The 25,679-nt window shown below is 40.8% G+C and overlaps 1 protein-coding gene across 8 annotated transcripts in view; it reads right to left on the reverse strand.

Moving 5' to 3' along the window:
• RAB3C (RAB3C, member RAS oncogene family) overlaps positions 1 to 25,679 on the reverse strand; it is a 296,374-nt gene that overhangs the window by 255,712 nt on the left and 14,983 nt on the right. For all 8 annotated transcript variants that reach the window (XM_055555153.1, XM_055555150.1, XM_055555151.1 and 5 more), the window contains exon 2: positions 12,429 to 12,656. In XM_055555153.1, the coding sequence (XP_055411128.1) occupies positions 12,429 to 12,656 (228 nt within the window). The remainder of the gene's footprint in view (positions 1 to 12,428; positions 12,657 to 25,679) is intronic.

Raw genomic sequence — 25,679 nt, forward strand, 5'->3', positions numbered from 1 at the left:
ACGTGGCTCTTCAGCCTGGTGAGGCGGGGGGGGGGAGGTGCATGGCATCAGAAGGAATAGCCCCCAGAGAACCTGGCTGTGAAGGCCAATCAGGATTGATCGCATGAACCCCACAGGACTGGGTGAAACAGAAACTTCACATCTAGAGGGTACACACAAAGTATCGTGTGCACTGGAACCCAGAAAAAGAGCAGTGATATCATAGGATCCTGGGCCAGACTGACCTGTAGGTCTTGGAGGGCTTGCTGGTGAGACAGGTGCAGGTGTGACTCACTATGGGGACAGGAACACTGGTGGCGGAGGTGCCCGGAAGTACTCATTGGCATACTGGAGGCTGCCATTTTGACACAAATGCCTGGCACTACCCACAGCCTGTAAGCACTAGTGCCAGGACCCTTCAGGGCAAATAACCAGCAAGGAAGGAACAAAGCCCTACTAATAAGCAGACAAGCTGCCTAAAACCTTCCTGAGCCCCCAGTCACAACTAAACACACTTCTTGACATGTCTCTGTTAGGGGAAGCACACTGATTGACACCGTCCACCCTGGCCAGGCACCATAGTAACCATCCACATGAGTTGTTTTATAACAGGAGATCCTGATAAGGAATACGGAACTAATAAGCCTCTACCGACAGGAAGAGTTCAGGAAAGGTCGAAAGGAGACACTGCGTGTCTGTCCACTTCCCAGAATCCCTCTCGCTAGCCTCCACCTTGGCTGAGTGATGTGTGCGCCACCAGGAAAGACTCTGAATTAGAATGATTGGCCAAAGACCACCTGGAAACTAATCCCATCACCATGGGTTCCCTTACCCTACTGCTCTCCATCCGGGTGCCCTTTCCCAATAAAATCTCTTGGTTTGTCAGCATGTGTCTCCTCAGACAATTCTTTTCCAAGTGTTAGACAAGAGCCCAGTTTTGGGCCCTGGAAGGGGTCCCCTTTCCTGCAACAGCTCTGCCCACCAGAGAGACAAGACCCAGCTCCACACACCAGGGGGCAGGCACCAGTACCTCCTACCATGAAGCCTGCACAAGCCTCAGGATCAACTTCACCCATCAGGGTCAAGAGTCAGACACAAGAAGCAAGAGGAGCTACGATTCTGCAGTCTGTGGAAGGAGACCACAAGTGCAGAAAGTTAGACAAAATGAGACAACAGAGAAATGTGTTCCAGATGAAGGAACAAGATAAAAATCCAAAACAACAACTAAGTGAAGTGGAGACAAGCAATATACCCAGTAAAATATTTAGTATAATGATAGTAAAGATGATCCATATCCTGGAAAAAGAGGGGAGACAGAGACCAAGAAGATACAAGAAATATTTAACAAAGAGCTAGATGAGGGGTTTCCCTAGTGGCTCAGTGGTAAAGAATCCACCTGACAGTGCAGAACACAAGTTCGATCTCTGGTCTCACATGCCGCAGAGCTACTAAGCCCATGTGCCACAACTATTGAGCCTGTGCTCTAGAGCTGGGAGCTGCAACTACTAAGCCCAAGTGAGGGCAGTTACGGAAGTCCACACGCCTTAGAGTCCATGCTCCACAACAAGAGAAGCCACCGCAATAAGAAGCCTATGTACTACAATGAAGAGTAGCCCTGGTCTCCACAACTAGGGAAAGGCCCACACAAGAATAAAGATCCAGCACAGCCAAAAATAAGTAAATAAACAAAATTATATTAAAGAAGCGCTAGATGATATAAAGAATAAACAGATGAACAATGACTGAAATGAAAAGTATACTAGAAGGAATCAACAGAGTAAATGAAGCAGAATGGTAAAACTCAATGGCACAGTACAGAATAAAGGAAAAATAATGTAAAGAAAAAAGGACAGTTTAAGAGACCTCTGGGACAACATTAAACATGCAAACATTCTGAATAGGGGTCACAAAAGAAGAAAATAATGGGCTTGATAAAATATTTGAAGAGAGAATGGTGCAAAAACTTCCCTCACATGGGAAAGGAAACGTTCACTCAAGTCCAGGATATTCCCCATATAGGATAAACCCAGGGAGGAACATGCTGAGACACATATTAATCAAACTGTGAAAAGATAAAAACAAAGAGAAAATATTAAAAGCCACAAGGGAAAAAACAACAAGTCCCCATAAGGTTATCAGTTAATTTTTCAGCAAAAACTCTACAGGTCAGAAGGAAGTGGCATGATATATATAAAGTGATGAAAGGGGAAGACCTACAATGAAGAATACTCTACCTAACAAGGCTCTCATTCAGACTTGATGGAGAAATCAAAAGCTTTACAGACAAACAAAAGCTAAGAGATTTCAGCACTACCAAAACAGCTTTACAAAAAATGCTAAAGGAACTTCTCTAGGCAGAAAAGAAAAAGACACAAGTAGAAAACAAAAAAATTACAAATGGGAAGGCTGGCCAATAAAGGCAAATATACAGTAAAGGTAGGAAATCATCAACACAGAAATATGATACCAAAACCAATGATCATAAGAAGACAAGAGTACAAATGCAGACTGTAGTAAATGCTTTGGAAATTAAAAGATCAGTAATTTAAAACAATCTTATACAGATACAGTCTGCTATATCAAATCCTCATGGTTACCACAAACTGTAAGTCTATAAAAGACACAAAAAAGCAAAGCAATCTAGTCATCTAATCACAAGAGAAGAGAACAAAAGAGGAAGGGAAGAAAAAAGACCTACAAAACAAATCCAAAACAGCAATAAGAATATACATATCATTAATTACCTTAAATGTAAATGGATTAAATGCCTCAACTAAAAGACACAGACTGGCTAAAATGAACACAAAAATAAGATCCATACATTAATACATACTGTTTACAAGAGACCCACTTCAGATCTAGGGATGCATACAGATTGAAAGTGTGAGGATGAAAAGGTATTCCATGCAAATGGAAATCAAAAGAAAGCTGAAGAAGTGACACTCATATCAGACAAAATAGGCTTTAAAATAAAGGTTGTTAAAAGAGACAAGAAGAACACTCCATAATGATCAAGGGATCAATCAAGGAAGATACAACAATTGTAAATATATATGCACCCAGCATAAGAGCAGCTCAATACATATGGCAAATACTAACAGTCATAAAAGGAAAAATCGACAGTAACAAAATAATTGTGGGGGATTCTAACATTCCACTTACATCAATGGACAAGCCATCAAGACAGAAAATCATTAAGGAATTAGATGGACCTATCTGTTGTTTATAGAGCATTAGATCAGGTTGATCTAAAGCTCTATAAATATTAAGTCAGATGGACTTAATTGATATTTATAGAGCATTCAATCCAAAAGCAGCAGAATATACATTCTCAGATCCATTTGGAACATTCTCTAGGATCAGTTCAGTTCGGTGGCTAAGTTGTGTCCAACTCTTTGCAACCCCATGGACTGCAGCACGCTAGGCTTCCCTGTCCTTCACCAACTCCCAGAGTTTCCACAAATTCATGTCCATTGAGTCAGTGATGCCATCCAACCATCTCAACCTCTATCATCTTCTTCTTCTCCTGCCCTCAATCTTTCCCAGCATCAGGATCTTTTCCAATGAGTCTGCCTATCGCATCAGGTGGCCAAAATATTATAGCTTTGGCTTCAGCATCAGTTTATATTCAGGGTTGATTTCCTTTAGGATTGACTGGTTGTATCTCCTTGCTGTTCAAGGGACTCTCAAGAGTCTTCTAAACCATCAATTCTTTGGCACTCAGCCTTCATTATGGTCCAACTCTCACATCCATACACAATTACTGTAAAAACCATAGCTTTGACTATACAGACCTTTATCAGCAAAGTAATGTCTCTGCTTTTTAATATGTTGTCTAGATTTGTCATAGCTCTTCTTCCAAGGAGCAAGCATCTTTTAATTTCATGGCTGTAGTCACTGTCTGCAATGATTTTGGAGCCCAAGAAAATAAAATCTGTCATTGTTTCCACTTTTTCCCCTCTATTTTCTTCATCTATTAAACACGGCTAACAGGAATAACCACATTCCTTCATGGGGTTTGGCAAAAAATACTTTCTAAAATGCACACAAAGTGCTTACTTTGTGGGTCCACACTGGGTTCATTAAAGTGATGCTCTTATCAGTTGTATCATCAAATTTTCGGGAAAATCTTAAAGATCTTTTCCTGACCCCAACTCTTGAAGTCTCTAAATTTTGAGAACCAAAAATGCACTGAGTCTGTAGTGAGAATGGTTGAAACCACAAGCATTTGTCAGAGTGGAATTAATGACATAAAGCCACCCCTGGGGCTCTAGGAACCTGTCTGCTGTATTAAGCATGTCTTTTACTTCCCTTGTGGCTCAGCTGGTAAAGAATCCACCTGCAAAATTGAACCCTGGGTCCAATCCCTGGGTTAGGACGATCCCCTGGAGAAGGTAAAGGCTACCCATTCCAGTATTCTGGCCTAGAGAATTCCATGGACTGTATAGCCCATGGGGCCGCAAAGAGTCAGACAAGACTGAGCAACTTTCACATTCACTTTTCTTTCTGTATTCAGATGCTTTGACAGCTGGGGCTTGTGAATCCTGGAGGGACTGCCCTGCTCAGTTAGTTAACTCTGAGAGACAGTAAACAACTCACTGGAACTCACTTTTCAATGCAAACCATCAATACAGAGCTCACAGGGCAAACACCCCAGTCCTGGGTTCTCACACTGGGCTACTATCCCCCTGGCCTAATCACTCCAGAGCCAAACAGGCATCTGATGACTTAGGAAAGCCACTAAGCCCCAGAGCCTGCTGTAGGAATTCAAACTAACCAGTCCTCAGCCTGCTTACATGCTTTATACAGAAACCACAATACAGGCTGTCCTCCCATTCCCTTCTGCCTCCTGACCCACTCAGGGACTCCTCCTCGCTCCCAAGGGCCTTCCTCCGCAAGCCCATGTGTCCTTCTCTTAAAATCTTGGAGCATAACAAACTACTATTTCAATGGCAGTTGTTTCCTGATCTGTGGGCCTCAACACATCTAAATAACAATAAAACCTGTCTTTTAATATACCATCTTCCTCCAGGACTGAGCTGGGGAAGCAGGGTTTATATCTTCTCAGTTTACTCATCCATCTCCTGCATTAGATTTTGATAGAGACACCGCCTACATATATGGTTGCTGGATGGAAATCAGAATTCCCTTTCATTGCATATAGATCAGCAGCGCATGCTTGATGAGCAGATTCCATTTTCATGAAAAGGAAAAGGCACCCCTTCCTGGAGCTGAGCTCAGCTCAGCATGTGGCACTCTGGCTGGAGCGCAGTCGCACTTGAACCCTGGTTGGTGCCCTTTTCCAGTGCATAACATGTACATCTGCATGAGGCAGGCCTCCGATCACCATGAGGATGACTTTCTTACTAACTCAGGCTGGCCAGAGCTCAGAAATGAAGGAGGGAAGAAGACGGGGAACGGGGAAAGAGGGACAGAAAGGATAAGGAGTGGTGAGGTTGAGGGTAGGAAAAAGAGAATGCAAATGATAAAACGCCAGTTCTAATTAATAAGGAAACAGCTATCCCCTTTGTCTACCTGCCCCCTGCCCACTTTAAACCTACATCCTCCAATTTTTCAAGTCAAGTCTTTGACTAGTTGGAATCAACCTTGATTTCTGGACTTGAACAATGCAGACCTAACTTAAGGAGAAGTGCTTTCTTTCAGTAAAGGAACTTGCCTTTTATTCAGGGGAGCCACAAATTTAAACCCAGTTATCTACATAGTCTAGTTTCAAGAATTACCAGTATTCTTTATTTTGTAGATTGCTATAGACTTCGAAGTTCATACACTAATAATACAGACACTGAAAATAAATACAATACTAAGATATTCTTAATAATGGGTGTTGTATTATTTTTCAATCTTCTCACTGGGAGGAAATCCACTCTACAAAGCTTTTCCTGAAGCTAAACTACTTAAAACTTAAAAGCAAAATATTATAGACTCCAGCTGTGAAATATTTTACTGTATTTAAAGAAAAAAACCGATACACAATTGTTCTCCAATATATTCTTCATAGAATTAAATAAACACACAAAATAAAAGAACCAGCTCTAATACTTGAAGTCTCAAAAATTTTGAAAAAGTTTGACTTGAGAATCACAGAAATGATAATAAATTAAAATGCAACAAGAAATGTTAACATAGTGAAGGACAGAGGGATTCATAAAGATACTAAAGGAATGTAATCTAGTACAAATGAACCATGGTATGTCTGTAAACAAGTTTATTCCAAGGCAGTAATCAACTTCCACAAACAGGAGGTGTAATACATCCAGAAAGAAATGTCAATGTTTCTAGTAGCTGTTAAAATGTGTTCTTTAAATGTGGATCATTACAAATCCAATAATCTAGTCTGTGGTTTCAGAATCCCCCCACCCCACCTCACCCCACCCCACTGCACATACAAAAAAACCTACTCATGAAATTAAAAGACTCTTGCTTCTTTGGAGAAAAGCTATGTTTAACCTAGACAACATATTAAAAAGCAGAGACTTCACTTTGCCAACAAAGGTTTTTCCAGTAGTCACATATGGATGGATGTGAGAGATGGACCATAAAGAGGGCTGAGCGTCAAAGAATTGATGCTTTTGAACTGTGGTGCTGGAGAAGACTCTTGAGGGTCCCTTGAACAGCAAGGAGATCAAACCACTCAATCCTAAAGGAAATCAACCCTGAATATTCATTGGAGTGACTGATGTTGAAGCTGAAGCTCCAATACTTTGCCACCTGATGCGAAGAGCCAACACATTGGAAAAGACCCTGATGCTGGGAAAGATTGAAGGGAGGAGGAAAAGGGGGTGACAGGGGATGAAATGGTTGGAATACATTGCTGACTCTATGGACATGAGTCTGAGCAAACTCCGGGAGATAATGGAGGACAGGAAAGCCTGGCATGCTGCAGTCCATGGGGTCACAAAGAGTTGGACACAATTTAGTGACTGAACAGCAACAAATAAAAAACTGGGCAGTCTTACCATCCAGATTCTCTCCTGCTGACATTGTGGAGATACTCTAGCCTCAAGTTTGACATTCCTTTGCCTAATGGCAACCCTGGAAACCAGGTATAAGATGTATCACAATCGTCATAACACAGCACTTACTTGGTGTGTGAAATAGCAACCAGATTGGCTTAGCTAGAAAAAGACCTGGATTTTAGACTCTGCTCTGGCACTAACTGTAAGGTAAAGTCAAATCACTTCACCTCTCCATATATCTTCATTTCCTAACCTGGGAACAGTTCTATTTGTGGACAGTTTAGAGTGATCAGAATTACATGAATATCTATAGCTTTTCTTGGTAGAGATAATAATGAACTGGACTAATCCATGATGATTTTTATCGCTATGAAACAATTTTGGTTCTCTTCCTTTGAAATATATAATAGGCTATGATAGTGTAATAGAACAAGAAACACATATTTGGTCTTCTTCCTGGTTCCTGACACAGAGCTTCCATAATCCTTAGAATTTTCTAAGTGATGGGAATGAAAGGAGCATCTTTTATTATTCATAATAAGCCCCTTCCAGCCACCCAAGAGTTCATGCTAATGAGGTGACTCCTGGTTTACACCTACATAGCTTCAAAATGGGGGCTTATTACAACATTGTAAATTAACTATATTCCAATATAAAATAAAAAATAAAAAGAATAGGGGTTGACTGTCAGAAGAACAAACTATGTGATCAAAAAGTTGAAACTTTCAGCCCCAACCCTGACCTCTGGGAGGGGAGACAGGCTGAAGACTGAATTAATCACCAATGACCAAGGATTGCATCTGTCATGCCTATGTAAAGGGAGCTCCATAAAAATCCAAAAGGATGAGGTTTAGAGAGCTTTGGTGTCGGTGAATGTATTAAGGCACTGGGAGGGCGACACACCAGAGACTGCAGGATGCTGCACCCACCCTCCCCCACAAAAATTTGCGCTATGCTTCTCTTCTATCTGGTTGTTCCTGAGTTGTGTCCTTTATAATAAATTGGTAACAGTAAGTAAACTTTTCCTGAATTCTGTGAGCTGTTCTAGCAACTTATCAGCCCTGAGGGGTGGGGTTGTGGACCTGTCAATTTATAGCCTGTAGGTCAAAAGCACAGGGGCCCAGATTTGTGACGGGTGTCTGAAGTGGGGGATGGGAGGAGAAGGGATAGATTTGTGGAACTGATTCCTTTACTTGTGGGATCTCTGTGCTGCTGCTGCTGCTGCTAAGTCGCTTCAGTCGTGTCCGACTCTGTGCGACCCCATAGACGCAGCCCACCAGGCTCCTTCGTCCCTGCGATTCTCCAGGCAAGAACACTGGAGGGGGGTGCCATTTCCTTCTCCAACGCATGCAAGTGAAAAGTGAAAGTGAGGTTGCTCAGTCGTGTCCGACTCTTAGTGACCCCATGGACTATAGCCTACCAGGCTCCTCCATCCATGGGGTTTTCCAGGCAAGAGTACTAGAGTGGGGTGCCATTGCCTTCTCTGGGGATCTGTGCTAACTCTGGGTAATTAGTGTCAACATTGTATTAAATTACAGGACATCTCATTAGTATCTGCATAGAAATGAAGAATTCCTTGGTTTGGAAAACTCCCACATTTGGTTCCAGAAATGTTGCAAGTAGAAACAGATTATACACAGTACAGGCTAAGATAGTTGTGGACACCTTAATGAATCTTGCGAGTCCCTTGAACTGCAAGGAGATCCAACCAGTCCATTCTAAAGGAGACCAGTCCTGGCTGTTCATTGGAAGGACTGATGCTGAGGCTGAAACTCCAATACTTTGGCCACTTCATACGAAGAGTTGACTCATTGGAAAAGACCCTGATGTTGGGAGGAATTGGGGGCAGGAAGAGAAGGGGACGACAGAGGATGAGATGGCTGGATGGCATCACCGACTCGATGGACGTGAGTTTGAGTGAACTCTGGGAGTTGGTGATGGACAGGGAGGCCTGGCGTGCTGCGATTCATGGGGTCACAAAGAGTCAGACACGACTGAGCCACTGAACTAACTAACTCACTAATGAATTTGTTACATATTAATACAAGTGCATAAAAATACTATTAGCTGGGGAAAACAGATCACGTTTGACTACTAGCATATAAAATAGCAAACCATCAATGCCAGATACAGTCACAAATAAATAAAAAAAAACTGTATACAACTAATTATTTCCCATTATAGTTATATGAGTCTGAGTGAATTCCAGGAGTTGGTTATGGACAGGGAGGCCTGGTGTGCTGTGATTCATGGGGTTGCAAAGAGTCGGACATGACTGAGCGACTGAACTGAATTGAACTGATAGTTATAACAAAGCAAGAACCCCTAGAATTACTATTGGAATGTTTAGATTTAAGCAAGCTAGCCTGTTACTCTTTATCCTTTCTCCCTCTGCATGACTAAAGTCATTGAGATGGTCAAACTCTTTCAAAAACATGTTCTTCAGCATCCCAGGATACATTGTCTAAGATTCTATCACCTGTTTTGAGAACGTGTCTTAATTAGGGCAACATGGTGAAGAGGAACAAACCAAAGCATTAGAATTTGATAGACCTAGCCTGGAATCAACCCCTTGACATCTATGATCTTGGACAAGCTATTCAATTTGTCAGACATGACTTAGCAAGTGAACAATAACAAAAACCTTTAGGTTTCTTGTATAAAATAGGAGTAATAGTAGAGAGTTTGGTTGTTGTGGGAATTAGATATAAGGCATAGGTATATGTTCAATAAATGCTAGCCACATATAATATTTACACAGCTTGATATTTGCTTATAGACATACAATTACTCTATGAGTATTCATTTCTTTTCCCAACTATACTATAGGTTCAATGAGCCAAAATCTTTGCTTTTGAGTGGTTCACAATCTAGTAGACCAGTTGGAATAAGGTAGTGTCAAATCTATTTTCACACCCCCAGAATCATGGGCACGTTAAGAGTTCCCAGTGTCCCTAAGAGGAAGAAATAAGATTGTTTTGATCACAAAGAAAATAGTGGCCATCAGACTACCACTGTGACAGGAGAGAGCTAGGTGAAGGGTTCCTGGGTGGTTTATCCCTGAAGGGAGTGTGGGTGTCCACAGAATGGAGAATGAGGTCCCAGGCTGGACTGGGCTATGAAGAGAATTAGAAGTTTGGGGGAAATGGTGGATTATGGATGCATGTGTACACAGAAGTTGCTTCAATCGTGTCTGACTCTTTGTAACCCCATGAACTGTAGCCCACCAGGCCTCTTTGTCCATGGGGATTCTCCAGGCAAGAACACTGGAGTGGGTTGCCATGCCCTTCTCCAGGGGATCTTCCTGATCCAGCAATCAAACCCGCGTTTCCTGTGCAGGCAGATTCTTTAGCGCTGAGCCACTGAGGAAGCCTGGATTATGGATGAGTAGAGACAAATTTGAACATATTTTTATGTCAGGGGCTTTTTAGTGAAGTTAATGGAAACTGAGAAGCACGAGGAGGTTATCAGAGTAGAAGCAGTTCAGAGAGCCAAACTGGGCTTTGCAAGGCTCAGAAAAGAGCAACTTCCATGCAGAAGACCTGAACAGATGCAACTGAACTTCAGTGTACAGGAGTGAGCTCTGGCCTGGTACTATCACTGAGGGTTTTGAAATATTTTTGTAAGTATGAGATTATAATTCTCAAAAATATATTATTTGAAGGATATCTGTTTTATATTAAGGACACATGACTTTACATCTCTACAGAGCAATTCTTTCAAGAACCTAAATTGAGAAACTGCTAGAAATTATAGGATTGCACTTATACACCATGTTGGTGTTTTACCTAAACAATCACAACAACTGCCTTTAAACATTCCTAAAATTAATGGCAGGAGCTGCAGCCAGAGAAATGACAGTTCTTCCGTATTAGCAGAAAGAACACGGTCACAAAGGTAAGAGATGTGTAGTTACCAAATTAATTTTCAATTCACCAAAGTCCATGAAAACAAAGAGACCTTTCTTAGGCCTGGATCTGAAAGTTATCTCCACATAATAATCGGTAGCTTAAAGCTCAAAAGGAAGAGAATGTGAAGCAGTAAACACAGTTCTTTCCGTCTCCACAACCAGGGCTGCATGCTTCTAAAGAGGGATCCACCTACAAAAATATCTTTGGGAACCAGTAGAGCAAATGGAACTGGGTCTATTTTTCCAAGTTCTTTTCTGAGTTCTAATTAGACTTTGAAAACTCCATAATAAGAATAAGTAAAAAACTAACAATCTACTATAAGCTGCCTAAGAGGATATCTACCTGTATGTATACCTGCACCTTTGAATTTTATTCCTAAGAGCTTTAAGATATGAAAGGACATCTGCTATATTTATTATATATGGATATCTTAAGGGATCTTTCCTTTTAAAAAAAATTTAAATGCTTTACTCCAAGATTTGTCTTCCTTTCAGCTTTCCATATTTGAGGAGGCGAGCTTATCATCAGTCCTACAAATCAACCCTGGCAGCAGCAACAAATGTTAGTAGGTGTTGGAATTGTCTCAGAAGAAGACAGAAAGCTAAACTCTTGGGAAACATCCATCTATAGTTCAAATCCATCTGAGTGGCAGATGTACAAAAGAACAGAGAAAGGGGACCAAAACTCACAGTAAAAGCATTCTACCATGGTGCCCATACATTACATGATGTACAAAAAATACTACATAACTCTATTGGTATAGTCAATTTTTTTGTTACTTAATCTCTTATTTATTCCAAACCTGCTACCCATATGTACTTTTTCTTCTGTTTCTCGCTTGCTATTCTCCTCAGTTATCACAACAATTTAGTTAAGGAATCTCTGATCTTCTACAGGGGGTGAGGAGAGGCAGAAAGCCAGGCACACGGTCTCAAAACTTATTGAAGAACCTTCTCCTTAGGGAAAAACCCTATTTAAAATAAATACTTTATTTCATGTGTCTTGCCATGTTGGACTGTGTGGTAAACATAACTCTTGGCGCTGAAAACACAAGGTCTGAGGAGATTAAATAGACACTTTACAAAATTTAGCTGGAGCATTATGAAGGGACTAAACCTAAGCTTTCTCTATATTATGCTTTAAAATGACCAGGGCAGGCCGCTTCCTGTGAGCTGAAAAGGCTAGTTTCAGTTTGCCTATTTTGTGGATTAGAAAAGTGGCGGAGAAGGTCTCAGAGACGTGCTCCAGGTCACACAGACCGTACAAGACAGCACCAGACTTTCTACTGAGTGCTCCTTACCACACAGACAGACATTTGGATTTTCTTTCTTCTAAAGAGTCTTAAGAAGCATCAAGTGACAACAAGGTCTAATTCAGTCTCCACACCTTAGAGAGGCATCACTCTCTTGGCCTCTGACCTAGAATGTGCTATGGCAAAGAACCTGGCAAGGGAGGCTGACGGACCCCCGTGGGATCAGAACAAGGCAGAAAGCATTTGCCTCACACACATACATGGTCCACGTCCTAGGCTGAAGGATGCTGTTGGTTCAAAGTCACTTACCCAAATCTGAAGCTTAATTCTCTTTTCATTTTTGAATACAGTTTTGACTTTGAAATCGATCCCAACTGTGCTGACGAACGCAGATGTAAAGGAGTCATCTGCGTAACGGAAGAGAAAAGATGTCTTCCCCACGCTGCTATTGCCAATGATGAGCAGTTTGAACATGTAGTCAAAGTTCTGATCAGAGGAGTCTTTCTGGCCATACCTGGCATCTTGGGCAGAGGCCATCTGTGGGGAAAAAAACAAAAGAGGTGTGGATGAGTCTTCCATTTGCTATGAAGCTAGCAGCACGTTCATTATTGGCCTTGCCAGAAACAGATGTCAGACCACTTAGGAGACAAGTTGAGAGAGCTCCCCGGCCTTCCTCTGATGCTGGTATCCATGGCAATAATTCCCTGCTGAAAGACAGAAAAGCAAATCTTACGGCTCTTTCCAGCTGTGTTAGTGTTTGTCACTGCTCAGCATTCAGAACAAATCAAAGACACCAAAGGAGATGTAACATGAAAAGCGAAGCTATGAGGGCATGCAGATTCTGGAACTTTGTAATTCCAGTGACAGCAACACCAAAGTGGCTGAACAGCAGGGCGCTTTTTCCTGAGTTATCTGAATTATTAGGGTCTCTCTTATTTTCTAGGGAAGCATAGCCAAAGCCTATCTCTATTTCATCTATCGATATCACTTTAAGTCAACATCTTTACATACATGATCAATCTCTTTCAAATAAAAAATAATGATAATGACAAATACATATGGTTCGAACAATGTGCCAGGAACTGTTAACCCTCATCACAACCCTGTAAGTGGGTACATTTATTTACGTATTAAGAGGAGACAGTTGAGGCTCAGAGATACTAAGTAATTTGCTCAATTTCACACACTTTGTAAGTAGTAGAGGCAGGATTCAAATCAACCAGTGTGGTGCCAGGGCTCATGTTCTTAACACCTCCCAGCCCAGTTCCCAAAGAGAACTAAGGAAATATGCACATATGCTCTAAAGACAATGTGGGAAAGATTTGTTGCAGATGCATTCATGGAGAACACTACCTGGTTCAAACCTTGCTTCCACCACTTACTGGCTCTGGAATATTGAGTTTTTTTTTTTTTTATTTTAAATCAGTGTACCTCAGTTTCCTCTCTTCCATGAAATGGAAAAAAAAAGTTCCATCCAACCTGAAACACTTGTGAAAATAACCGATGGTAAATCTGTATGACAGATGTATAAAGAAACCAGCATAGAATAAAGAATAATCTCTATAATAATTAAAAATCCTCTGGGTGGATTTTCCCTCACCTTTTTTTGATGACAATTTTAACATCTATCAAAAATTCTGCTGCATTACACTAAGTGACATCTGGCTCCATATAGAAATGAGGCAGTTAGAAGGGTGAATCCCACTGATCAGTGCATTTACCCGATTATCTTTGCTGATGCTATGAATTCTTTGTTTGCTGTGCTCGTTAATACAGTAACTACTAGTCACATATGCCTGTTTATATTTAAACTAAATAAAATTAAAAATTCAGTTCCTCATTCACATTAGCCACTTTTCAAATGTACAAGAGCTACTTGAGGTCAGTGGCTAAAACACTGGATAGTGCAGGTCCAGGGCACTCTCATAACTGCAGAAAGTTCTATTGTCTGTCTAAAGTCTTTGGCTGCTGCTGCTACTGCTGCTAAGTTGCTTCAGTTGTGTCTGACTCTGTGCAACCCCACAGACGGCAGCCCACCAGGCTTCCCAGTCCCTGGGATTCTCCAGGCAAGAACACCGGAGTGGGTTGCCATTTCCTTCTCCAATGCATGAAAGTGAAGAGTGAAAGTGAAGTCACTCAGTCGTGTCCGACCCTCAGTGACCCCATGGACTACAGCCTTCCAGGCTCCTCCATCCATGGGATTTTCCAGGCAAGAGTACTGGAGTGGGGTGCCATTGCCTTCTCCAAAAGTCTGTAGCTAGACAGTCTTTTTTCATTCCTTATAAAATCTGATTAATAAGTATATCCTTCTATTGGTGGTGGTTTAGTTGCTAAGTCGTGTCCAACTCTTGTGACACCATGGACTGCAGCCCACCAGGCTCCTGGGTCCATAGAATTTTCCAGGCAAGAATACTGGAATGGGTTGCCATTTCCTTCTCCAGCAGATCTTCCTAACCTGGGGATTGAACCTGGTTCTCCTGCATTGCAGGCAGATTCTCTACCAACTGAGCTACCAGGGAAATCCCATCTCTCTATTAGGGGGATGGCAAAGAGGTGGCAAAAGTACACAGAAGAACTATACAAAAAAGATCTTCATGACCCAGATAACCATGTTGGTGTGATCACTATTTAGAACCAGACATCCTGTAATTCGAAGTCAAATGAGCCTTAGGAAGCCTCACTATGAACAAAGCTAGGGGAGGTGATGGAATTCCAGTTGAGCTATTTCAAATTCTAAAAGATGATGCTGTGAAAGTGCTGCACTCAATATGCCAGCAAATTTGGAAAACTCAGCAGTGGCCACAGGACTGGAAAAGGTCAGTTTTCATTCCAATCCCAAAGAAAGGCAATGCCAAAGAATGCTCAAACTAGCGCACAACTGCACTCATCTCACACCCTAGCACAATAATGCTCAAAATTCTCCAAGCCAGGCTTCAACAGTACATGAATCGTGAACTTCCAGATGTACAAGCTGGATTTAGAAAAGGCAGAGGAACCAGAAATCAAATTGCCAACATCCACTGGATCATCAAAAAAGCATGAGAGTTCAAGAAAAACATATACTTTGGCTTTATTGACTATGCCAAAGCCTTTGACTGTGTGGATCACAATAAACTGTGGAAAATTCTGAAAGAGATGGAAATACCAGACAACCTGACCTGCCTTTTGAGAAATTTGTATGCAGGTCAGGAAGCAACAGTTAGAACTGGACATGGAACAACAGACTGGTTCCAAATAGGTAAAGGAGTACGTCAAGGCTGTATATTGTCACCCTGCTTATTTAACTTACATGCAAAGTACATCATGAGAAACACTGGGCTAGAGGAAGCACAGGCTGGAATCATGATTGCCAGGAGAAATATCAATAACCTCAGACATGCAGATGACACCACCCCTATGGCAGAAAGCTAAGGAGAACTAAAGAGCCTCCTGATGAAAGTGAAAGAGGAGAGTGAAAAAGTTGACTTAAAACTCAACATTCAGAAAACGAAGATCATGGCATCTGGTCCCATCACTTCACCGCAAATAGATGGGGAAGCAATGGAAACAGTGACGGGCTTTATTTTGGGGGGTTCCAAAATCACTGCAGATGGTGACTACAGCCATGAAATTAAAAGACGCTTGCTCCTTGGAAGAAAAGTTATGACCAATCTAGACAGCATATTAAAAAGCAGAGACATTACTTTGCCAACAAAGGTTCATCTAGTCAAAGCTATGGTTTTTCCAGTAGTCATATATGGATGTGAGAGTTGGACTATAAAGAAAGCTGAGCACTGAGAAATGATCCTTTTGAACTGTAGTGTTACAGAAGACTTTTGAGGGCCCCTTGGACTGCAAGGAGATCCAACCAGTCCATCCTAAAGGAAATCAGTCCTGAATATTCATTGGAAGGACTGATGCTGAAGTTGAAACTCCAATACTTTGGCCACCTGATGTGAAGAACTGACTCATTTGAAAAGACCCTGATGCTGGGAAAGATTGAGGGCAGGAGGAGAACGGGATGACAGGGGATGAGATGGTTGGATTGCATCACCGACTCAATGGACATGAGTTTGAGTAATCTCCGGGAGTTGTTGTAGACAGGGAAGCCTGGTGTCCTGCAGTCCACGGGGTCGCAGAGTTGGACATGACTGAGCGACTGAACTGAACTGAAAGAGAAAAGCCCCAGAAGACAGTTGAACACTAGAAACAATATATAGTGCTCAGTCTCATCTAAGACCACATTGGCTGCTGAAATCAGAGATATGTAAAACAACTGAGGGAAAGAGAAAAGGAGAGATGGTGCAATAATGTATTTCCTTTTTAGAAATACTGCCAGTAGGAGAACACAACCATATGAGCAAGAATAAAGGCAAAAAGAAAATCTGTATATATTATTAAATTTAAGGACAGTAAACATTCTGATTGCATTTCACACTTTCTTAATAAATATAAGCTTAAGCATTTTTCTATTTTACGTCCAGGGAACCACACAGATGTCTTCAGTAAATACGACTGTAATGATTGTTTACCAGTGGGAAAAACTGGGCCAGTAAAACAGGCATGTATCATCATTTTCCTTTCTGACCCAGGAATCTACATGCTAAGGTAAACTTCCCCCAACACAAGCAGTCTGCCAAGAACAAAAATAGGATTATAATTCTTGACTATTGGTTTGAACAATGATGTCTTGCTCTGACAAATTTTGACACCCCAGAAAGCCAGGTAACTGTTTTGCTTGACACTCCTATTCCTCCAGACATAAGCCTTTCACCAATTAAGACTCCCCCCTTATGGAGGTGCTAAGCTTCACCAGGCCTGCAACTGGTCTTTGTTAAGAAGATCTTTTTACCATCTTTTATGTGAACTAGCCCAGAGACTAGGTTCTGAATTAAGCATGTTCAGTTAAGCCATAGTCGGAAAACAACTCTATGAGTATCCTAGACCTGCTCATTTTCTCAGCCTGATTACCTACCTACCAATACCCTGAGGTGGGATTCTAACTGATTTCTGTGGATTTCTAGGCTGCCTTGAAAGAAGAATTGATGTTTATGAACTGCAGTGCTAGAGAAGACTCTTGAAAGTCCCTTGGACAGCAAGAAAATCAAACCAGTCAATTCTAAAGAAAATCAACACTGAATATTCATTGGAAGGTCTGATGTTGAAGCTGAAGCTCCAATACTTTGGCCACATGATGAAAAGAGCCAATTCACTGGAAAAGATCCCAAGGCTGGGAAAGAGTGAGGGCAAGAGGAGAAAGGGACAACAGAGGATGAAATGGTTGGATGGCATCGCAGACTCAATGGACATGAGTTTGAACAAACTCCAGGAGATAGTTAAAGAAAAGTCTGGTGTGCTGCAGTCTACAGGGTCACAAAGAATCGGACACAACTTAGCAACTTAGAATGTGTGCATGTAACTGAATCACTTTGCTGTATGCTTGAAACTAACACAACATTGTAAATCAACTCTATTTCAATAAGACTTTAAATTAATTTAAAAAAAAAAGAAAATGTGATAAAGAAAGCTGATCAATCCCAAGTCCTAGTCCAAAATTAGACCAACTCCAAAACCTACAGAAATATAGGCATCATCATGATATACACTTTTTAAATGTAACTGTAGAGATTTACACAGAGAAAACCATACTGGAATTTTCTCCAGCATAAGAAATAGAAGATGTTCAATTTTAAAGGCTGATTATACCAGTTGCAGTGGCAGCAGATAAGGTGGCAGGAGTACAGAGGATGAGCGAGGATGAGGCTGGTGGATACGTGGATCTAGATCCTCCAAAGGATTAATCAGAAGAGTCTGTCAACCTGCTAACCTTGAAGACGGTATGTGGTTTCTTTAAACTATTTCCTGATTTATATCCCCAATAGGATTCATCCAACTCTTTGAGACCCCATGAACTGTAGCTCACCAGGCTACTCTGGCCATAGAATTCTCCAGGCAAGAATACTGGAGGGGGTTGCCATTCCCTTTCCCAGGGAATCTTCCCTTCTCCAGGGATCAAACCCTGGTCTCCTGCATTGCAGGAGATTCTTTATCATCTGCGTCACCAGGGAAGCCCCATAAGATTCACAGTGAGTCGCAAAGATGTGCATTCCTAATGCATACGTGTTTCATTAAACTTTAGAATAGTGAAACAAATCCTGGGGTATAGAAGGGAGTAGACTGCCCTAATCTTGCTGAGGATAGAAATGAAGCAATTTTTATTTACAAAACAGAAACAGTCACAAATGTAGAAAACAATCGTACAGTTACCAGGAAGGAAAGGGGGAGAGGGATAAATTGGATGATTGGGATTGACATATACACACTAGTACAAAGCAGGTAACTAATAAAGACCTACTGTATAGCACAGGGATCTCAACTCAATACTCTGTAATGACCTGTATGGGGAAAAAAGCCTAAGAGAGTGGATATATGTATAACTGACTCATCGTGCTGTACACCTGAAAGCAACGTAACATTGTAAATCGACTATATCCCAATAAAAAATGAAGCAATCTGACAGCATATGAGTGTCAAAGGGACAGACAGTCACTATGTAAGCTCGCCTACACTTTTAAATATGCTCATGTGAACGTTTCTGAGATGTTCATGGGAAAATAAGAAAACATGAGTGGGCATGAAGGAAGTCCCAGAGAGCGAACTGGATTTTATAAAAGATAGATGTGAGAAAAGCCTTTTAATTGTATTAATCTTATATTAACTAAAAGAATCAGAGAGTGGGAAAGACTCTTGAGGGTTGTCCTTCTTCCAGTTATCACAGTCTCCCTCTTGCTGGCATGATGCTGATATTCTAGCCTAGCCCTCCCCATCAAGTGACAGAAAGTTCGCTGGGCTGTGAAACAGCCTACTTCATTGATGAGCAACTACAATTGTTAAAATTTTCTTCCATAAATTTGAGTTAAAATCTACTTCCTTTTGGCTTCTGTTCATGTGTTCTGCCTTACGAATCAAAGAGAGTTGACTCATTTACCCTCTGAAAAAACTTCAGATGTCAGAATCACAGCTCCATAAGCACCCTCTCCTCCTGACTGGATAATCTCAGCTTCTTTAGCCCCTCTGTTCCACATGGGACGTGCTCAAAACAGCCCACATATCTAGGTTAAAGCTGACATCTCTGCAAATGTCAAAATCCCACGCATGGCTCCTACAACTGGTCACAATATTCCAGACATTTATCGGGTCAGTGCAGAGTATAATAATATTCTTATGTCCTATCACACTTGACTTAACCATAAAGTAATTCTCAAATGTTCAGCACCTTTTTTCACATTCACTGTTAAAAACATGGGTCTCCCCTATCCTGATCCTATGCCTTGGTAATGTACTTTTTAATGAAAGTGTCAACCTTTATATGTGTTCTATTACACTTCCTTTTGCTTGTTTCGATTTCCAATTCTGTTCTGTTCTGATAACTTTATGTCCTTTCATCAAAAATATTAGTTATCCCTTCCAGATCTATGTCATTCCTAAGTTCAATCAGTATGCATTTTATATATACTCCCTTAAGATGCTAATCAAAATGCTAATAAGGTGGTAGACAAATAACAATGAATTTTTTTTACCCTGCTGAATATATAAATTTATGAATGAGACCTCTACAATATGTCCTTAAGGACCTTGGCAAGTTTGAAGCAAATTTTTAACCTCTGGGAGTTAGCGCCTTGCAAAGTCACTGTGCTGGCCCTCTGGGTGCCCCTTGGTTCAATAGCAAGTGAACAGACCATAGATTTAATTGATGTGTCATTTTTAATTTCAATTATAGTTTCCCCAGAAGTCCTACTGACCAGGGACCAAGCAGATTACCTTTGACGAACACAGGCAACCACAGTCTACTTCAGAATTGTTGAACGTTAGCTCTTCCAAATAAATAAGAAAGCCAAATTACCCGCAGGAATTCCCTTGGGTGCTTAAGAAACTAAACTACACTAAGCCATTTTGTGCATCTGATGAGAAAAACAGAAAGAAGTCATTTTAAATGTACTATGTTCCATCAACTACTACTGGTAACAGCCTGAAGGTCAATGGGAAGAAGAATGAGGGTAAATTATCCAGAAAATGAAATGCAATTCTTTGAAACTGGAAGAGTAAAAGTAAGGATGGGCCTTATATATGAGAAGCATGGAAATACATAAATTAGTTTCAAATCTCAGTTGTTACCTGAGGGAAAAGAAAAGGGTAATAAAAGGAATTATTTCTGAGATTTCCAAAGGTAAGACTAAATTTTAAAAAGCCAAGAGGGAAAATATTAAAACACAGGATTTTCAAACACCTGTCACCTGGCCCCTGGTGGTTTCTCCTGGCGAAGGGCTCCTATGTGCTTGGTTTGCCTGCCTCTGTGTTTGTCTCTTTAGAATGGATTGTAACTGTGATGTTCTTTGCAGTCTCCAGCCAACAATTTCTCTGTGTGTCTGCTACTGTTTGCTCTGGCGAGAGCCAGTTGAGAAGCAATAAACACTATCCGTGTCACTGCAGACCCATCACCACTGCTCTGAAAAGATGCTGTCCAGGGAACTGGAAGTTGCCAGGACACTAGAGGGTAAATAGTGGTTTTTCTAACCCTGGTTTCTGAAGTAAAGGACCTAGGAAGTAAAGTAGCATTGGGAAATTGTCTCTTTTCTTTGTGTTGGAAGGGAATGAATTACTCTTTCATGGGACTCCTGGGGAATGTAAATAATGGTACACCAAATTATAGTTACACTTCCAAGATGCAAGTTGCTCTAAGTTTTAAGGATATTCCTCAAGCTCAGTTTCACAGACATTCTTGCAGACTGTATCTGGATCTCTATTCCATGCATAGGTTCTTTAGTACATGTGGATAACACATAGCGGATGCACAGGAAAATGGTAAAATAACTGTACCAGCTCTTACAGACACTGTACTATGTGCTTTACACATATTATCACATCTCATCCTTTCACTGCCCCCAGATATCAATATCTACCTGTTAGTACCCCCGTGTTAGAGGAACTGAATGTCCTGAGTGTATTTCAGAAAGGCCACCTTTCCTCAGCCCCTGATAGAAGCATAAGGGAATTTTTTTCCCCAAACTTAACTATGAGAGTTTAGCAGAGCTCTTGAAGGTAAAATTCAAAACTTTGTGAGGCCCCCTGGAGTTTTTATTTCTTAGACTTGTCCACATGGCACCTCTAGTAATTCATCAACTACAGGCTACATTTTCTTCATCAATTACATTTAGGTTTTCCTCCCGTAGTACTGATCCCCATGGAGGCTTCTATTCCAGTAAACTGTGATTCTCCCCAGTCTGGTGGCAGCATTTTCCCCTGTGACCTCAATTCTCCGATGTATCTAAGAAGAGTTGTTAATTTTCAGTTTGTTCAGCTTTTCTCTTATATGAGGATAGGAGTGACCACTTCCAAGCTCCCTCTATACTGAGCAGGAAACTTGAAGCCATTATCCCCATTTTAAAGACAAAATTAAGGGTATCCGAAAAGAGCTGAAGTAGAAGGGGGTCCCTGTTTTTCAACAGGATATCCTGATTTCTCCGTGTACTGACTGAACCTTCATGACCTGGAGCAAATGGGTTATAATGTACTGTATAACACAGAGAACTCTACTAAATATTCTGCAAAACCTAAATGGAAAAAGAATCTGAAAAAGAATGAATATACATATAACTGAATCACTATGCTGTATACCTGAAATTAACATAACATTGTAAATCAACTATACTCCAAAATTAAAAAAAAAAAAAAAGAATTACAGACATGCAGGCTCAGCTATTTCACTCTTCTCTTCATCAAACCAACAAGTTTCAATCACAGAGAATATTGAAAGAGGTATGGGTCCTTCTTTTTCCCACTTCTAGGGAAAAAAATCCATTCCTCTGTTGAAGAGAGGCAAGAGCTAAACTTGATGTATTTTTAAATGTATTGTAACACTTTTCATACCTCCTTTGAAATCTATAGATGTTTGTTACCACAGTGTCAAGAAAAAGGAAATGAAGTTGTATCAAAACCTGTAAAAATGGTTCCTATTAGTATCAAACACAGAGAACCAGTGTTCTCAGCCCAAGCTGTAGTTCACTCCTGATTCCTGGTGTGTTACAGAGGGTTCCTGGTGGGGGAGAGCCTGCAGAGGGCTGTGAAGCAGAGGGAGAAGGGGATGCTCAGATCACAGAGAGAAGACTGTGAGCATGATCTCCTGTGAAGGGAACCATGGTGGCTGGGAGAGCTCCACTCCAGTGATTCAGTGCTGACAGGTGCAATGAAGCAGAGCCCAGCCCAGTAACTCCTGCACATCCTCATGGATGCTGAAGCCAGAGGGCATTAGTGCAGCCCTAGGGAGCCTAGAGAATCCCATGGACGGAGGAGCCTGGTGGGCTGCAGTCCACGGGGTCGCTAGAGTCGAACATGACTGAGTGACTTCACTTTCAATTTTCACTTTCATGCACTGGAGAAGGAAATGGCAACCCACTCCAGTGTTCTTGCCTGGAGAATCCCAGGGACGGGGGAGCCTGGTGGGCTGCCGTTTACGGGGTCATACAGAGTCGGACACAACTGAAGTGACTTAGGAGCAGCAGCAGCAGGGAGCTGGGGAGCACCTAGCTGCTGGTAACCCAAGCTTTATAATCAAAGCACAAAAAGAGAAACACTATTGTACTTCTTTACTACCAGCTCTGAAATTATGTGCAGCAGACACATATGTGAAAAAGAGCATTCCACATTCTTGGTGTGATGTGGATATAGGTAAAGAGCACATGCTCTTGGGTCAGATTGCCTGAGAAGGAATCCTAGGTCTGCTACTTGTACAAACTTGGGCAAGGTTTTTGTTTTAACAATCATAAGCTACAATTTCCTCATCTAGAAAATAGGAATGATAGTGAAATCATCAAAGTAAAAGTGTTGGCATGTGTAAAGTCCTTGAATAGAACATCCATAATCATCTTTCTTACTCCTCTTGTTATATTGAAATGATATAGAAGCCACTCACCTTCTCCCAATTCTTACTCTTGCTGCTCTCTGAAATGGAAATGGTTGATTTTATAGGATATAATCCCTCTCATTTCCTAACTTTAGAGTGCAAGGGACTTTGATACCCAACACCCCAACTCTGTACAGCTTAATAATTAGCAAAATAAACACCTTATGTTTACTCTCTCATTTTATTTTATTTTATTATTATTTTTTTTCTGTTTCTTGTAACATTCTTTTTTTTTACTCTCTCATTTTAATATTATGGCATGGAACAAAGAGCAGTCATCAAAACACTTTCCGTGATAGAAGCTGACACTCTGCGTACCTGTGTGCAGATAGAAGTGTCCTGTAGTCTGGAGAGACTGTGGGGAGGGCAGTGTGGCCAGTGGTCATGTGACCTGTCCTATGACACTGCCTGCCACCCAATAATTTTGGAGAGTTTTTCTTTTTAACTAAATTCACAAAACCCTTGGGTGTGCATACTTTTGTGGAAATTGAAAGTGGGCTAATAAGCGGGCAGGATCCAAATAAAGTGAAAATGATAGTTGTCCAGTCATGTCCAACTCTTTTTGACCCCATGGACTATGCAGCCCTCTGGGCTCCTCTGTCCATAGAATTCTCCAGGCAAAAATACTGGAGTGGGTAGCTATTCCCTTCTTCAGGGGCTCTTCCTGACCCACGGATCAAATCTGGGTCTCCTGCACTGCAGGCAGATTCTTTACCATCTGAGCCACCAGGGAAGCCCAGAATCCAAGTAGCAAATGGTAAAAAAAAAAAAAAGAAAGAAAGAAAAAAAAAACATCGGAAAGGGAGCTCCAGCATATAGGTGGCCAACAAGCACATAAAAAGATGCCCAACATCACTAATTAGTAGAGAAATGAAAATCAAAACTTACAATGAGGAGAGGGTGTGGGAAAAAAGGGAACACCATTGGTGGGAATGTAAACTGATGCAGTATGGAGGTTTCTCAAGAAACTAAAACTAGAGTTGCCATATGATCCAGTAATCCCACTCCCAAGCATATATACAGACAAAGCTATAATTCAAAAAGATACCTGTACCCCTATGCTCATAGCAGCACTATTCAAAATAACCAAGACATGGAAACAACTTAAGTGTCCATCAACAGATGAATAAAGAAGATGTGGTACATATACACAATGGAATATTACTCAGCTATAAAAAGGGATGAAATGCCATTTGCAGCAACATGGATGGACCTAGAGATTATCGATCTAAATGAGGTAAATCAGAAAGATAAATACCATATGATATTACTTACATGTAGAATCTAAAATATGACACAAATTTATCTATGAAACAGACTTACAGAAATAGAGAACAAGGTCCTATGTATAGCACCAGGAACTATACTCAATATCTTATGATAAAGCCAAAATGGAAAAGAATATGGAAAAGAACGTGTGCATTATATATATATATATATATATATATAAAATTAAATCACTTTGCTGTTCAACAGAAATTAACATAATATTGTCAATCAACTATAGTTTAATAGATTTTAAAAAGAAAGGGGGCTCTAGGAACTAACTCCTAGTAGTTAGGGGGAAGTTCTCTTCTTCTGGGGCCTTGGAATAGGTTTTAGGTACAGTTTCACCTAATCTCTGATGTGCAATTTGATAAACCAAAGTCCACAATAACATTATAGACAACAATACTGCATGATAGACTTCAAAGTCTCTATGAGACTAGAACTTACTGTTCCCTCCATGCACAAGAAATGATAATTATACGCTATGTAGAGGTATCAGCTAACAGGACCGTGGGGACTGTACTGTAACACACAAGCATATCAAGTCAAATTGGTGTAACCTTAAAGCTATACAATGTTATCAATATATTTCAATTCTATCTCAACAGAAACAAAAATTTTAAAGCCCACAATAAATAAACAATATCTTGCATACAGGATGGTTATTTCCATCATTTGCTAACACCTTTCTAAAATAATGCAAAGGGTATCCACAAAAGTAAAATTCCAGATAGACAAAGAGAAGTAGCACAGAAAGGTCAACAAAAGTTTGGGATCTGGAAGTGCATGACTGGAGAAAGGGGAATCTTAGGCCTGCTATGGAAATCCACCAGAGCCCAGGCAAGTCTGGAATGGCCTTAGGATTAAAGACACCAAGTGTCTTGTTCCTAGGGTGTGGCTAGAGTCACCAACTTTCTTGTTTGCCCAAAACTGAGGTGTTTCATGGTACACAGCAGAACTTTCAGTGTTAAAATCTGCAAGCTGGGATGGTAGATCACACTAGATGTTTCTAGGTGGTGCAGTCAGGAGGACTGGTTGAAAATCCAGGACCCTGCAAAGCCTAGCAACATCTTCTCCATATACAGCTCTTTTAAAACAAAATTAAGTCTAAAATATAAAAAAGTCATCAAACATTCTTGACATTCACACTTCCTAAATGTAGATGTCAATTTATAAAAACGAAAGAGCCTTTCTCTTAGCAACAAAATGTAAAAAATCCTTTAAAACTTTCTCATAGATATGGATAAAATATATATGCCTTCTCATTATTTCTTGGTAGCAAGAAATACCAGACATTGTGTTCTCATATACCTGCTCTCGGGCTTCCTTGATAGCTCAGGTGGTAAAGAACC

The sequence above is a fragment of the Bubalus kerabau genome, chromosome 18 (genome assembly GCF_029407905.1).
Source record: "Bubalus kerabau isolate K-KA32 ecotype Philippines breed swamp buffalo chromosome 18, PCC_UOA_SB_1v2, whole genome shotgun sequence".
Classification (NCBI taxonomy): Eukaryota; Metazoa; Chordata; class Mammalia; order Artiodactyla; family Bovidae; genus Bubalus; species Bubalus kerabau.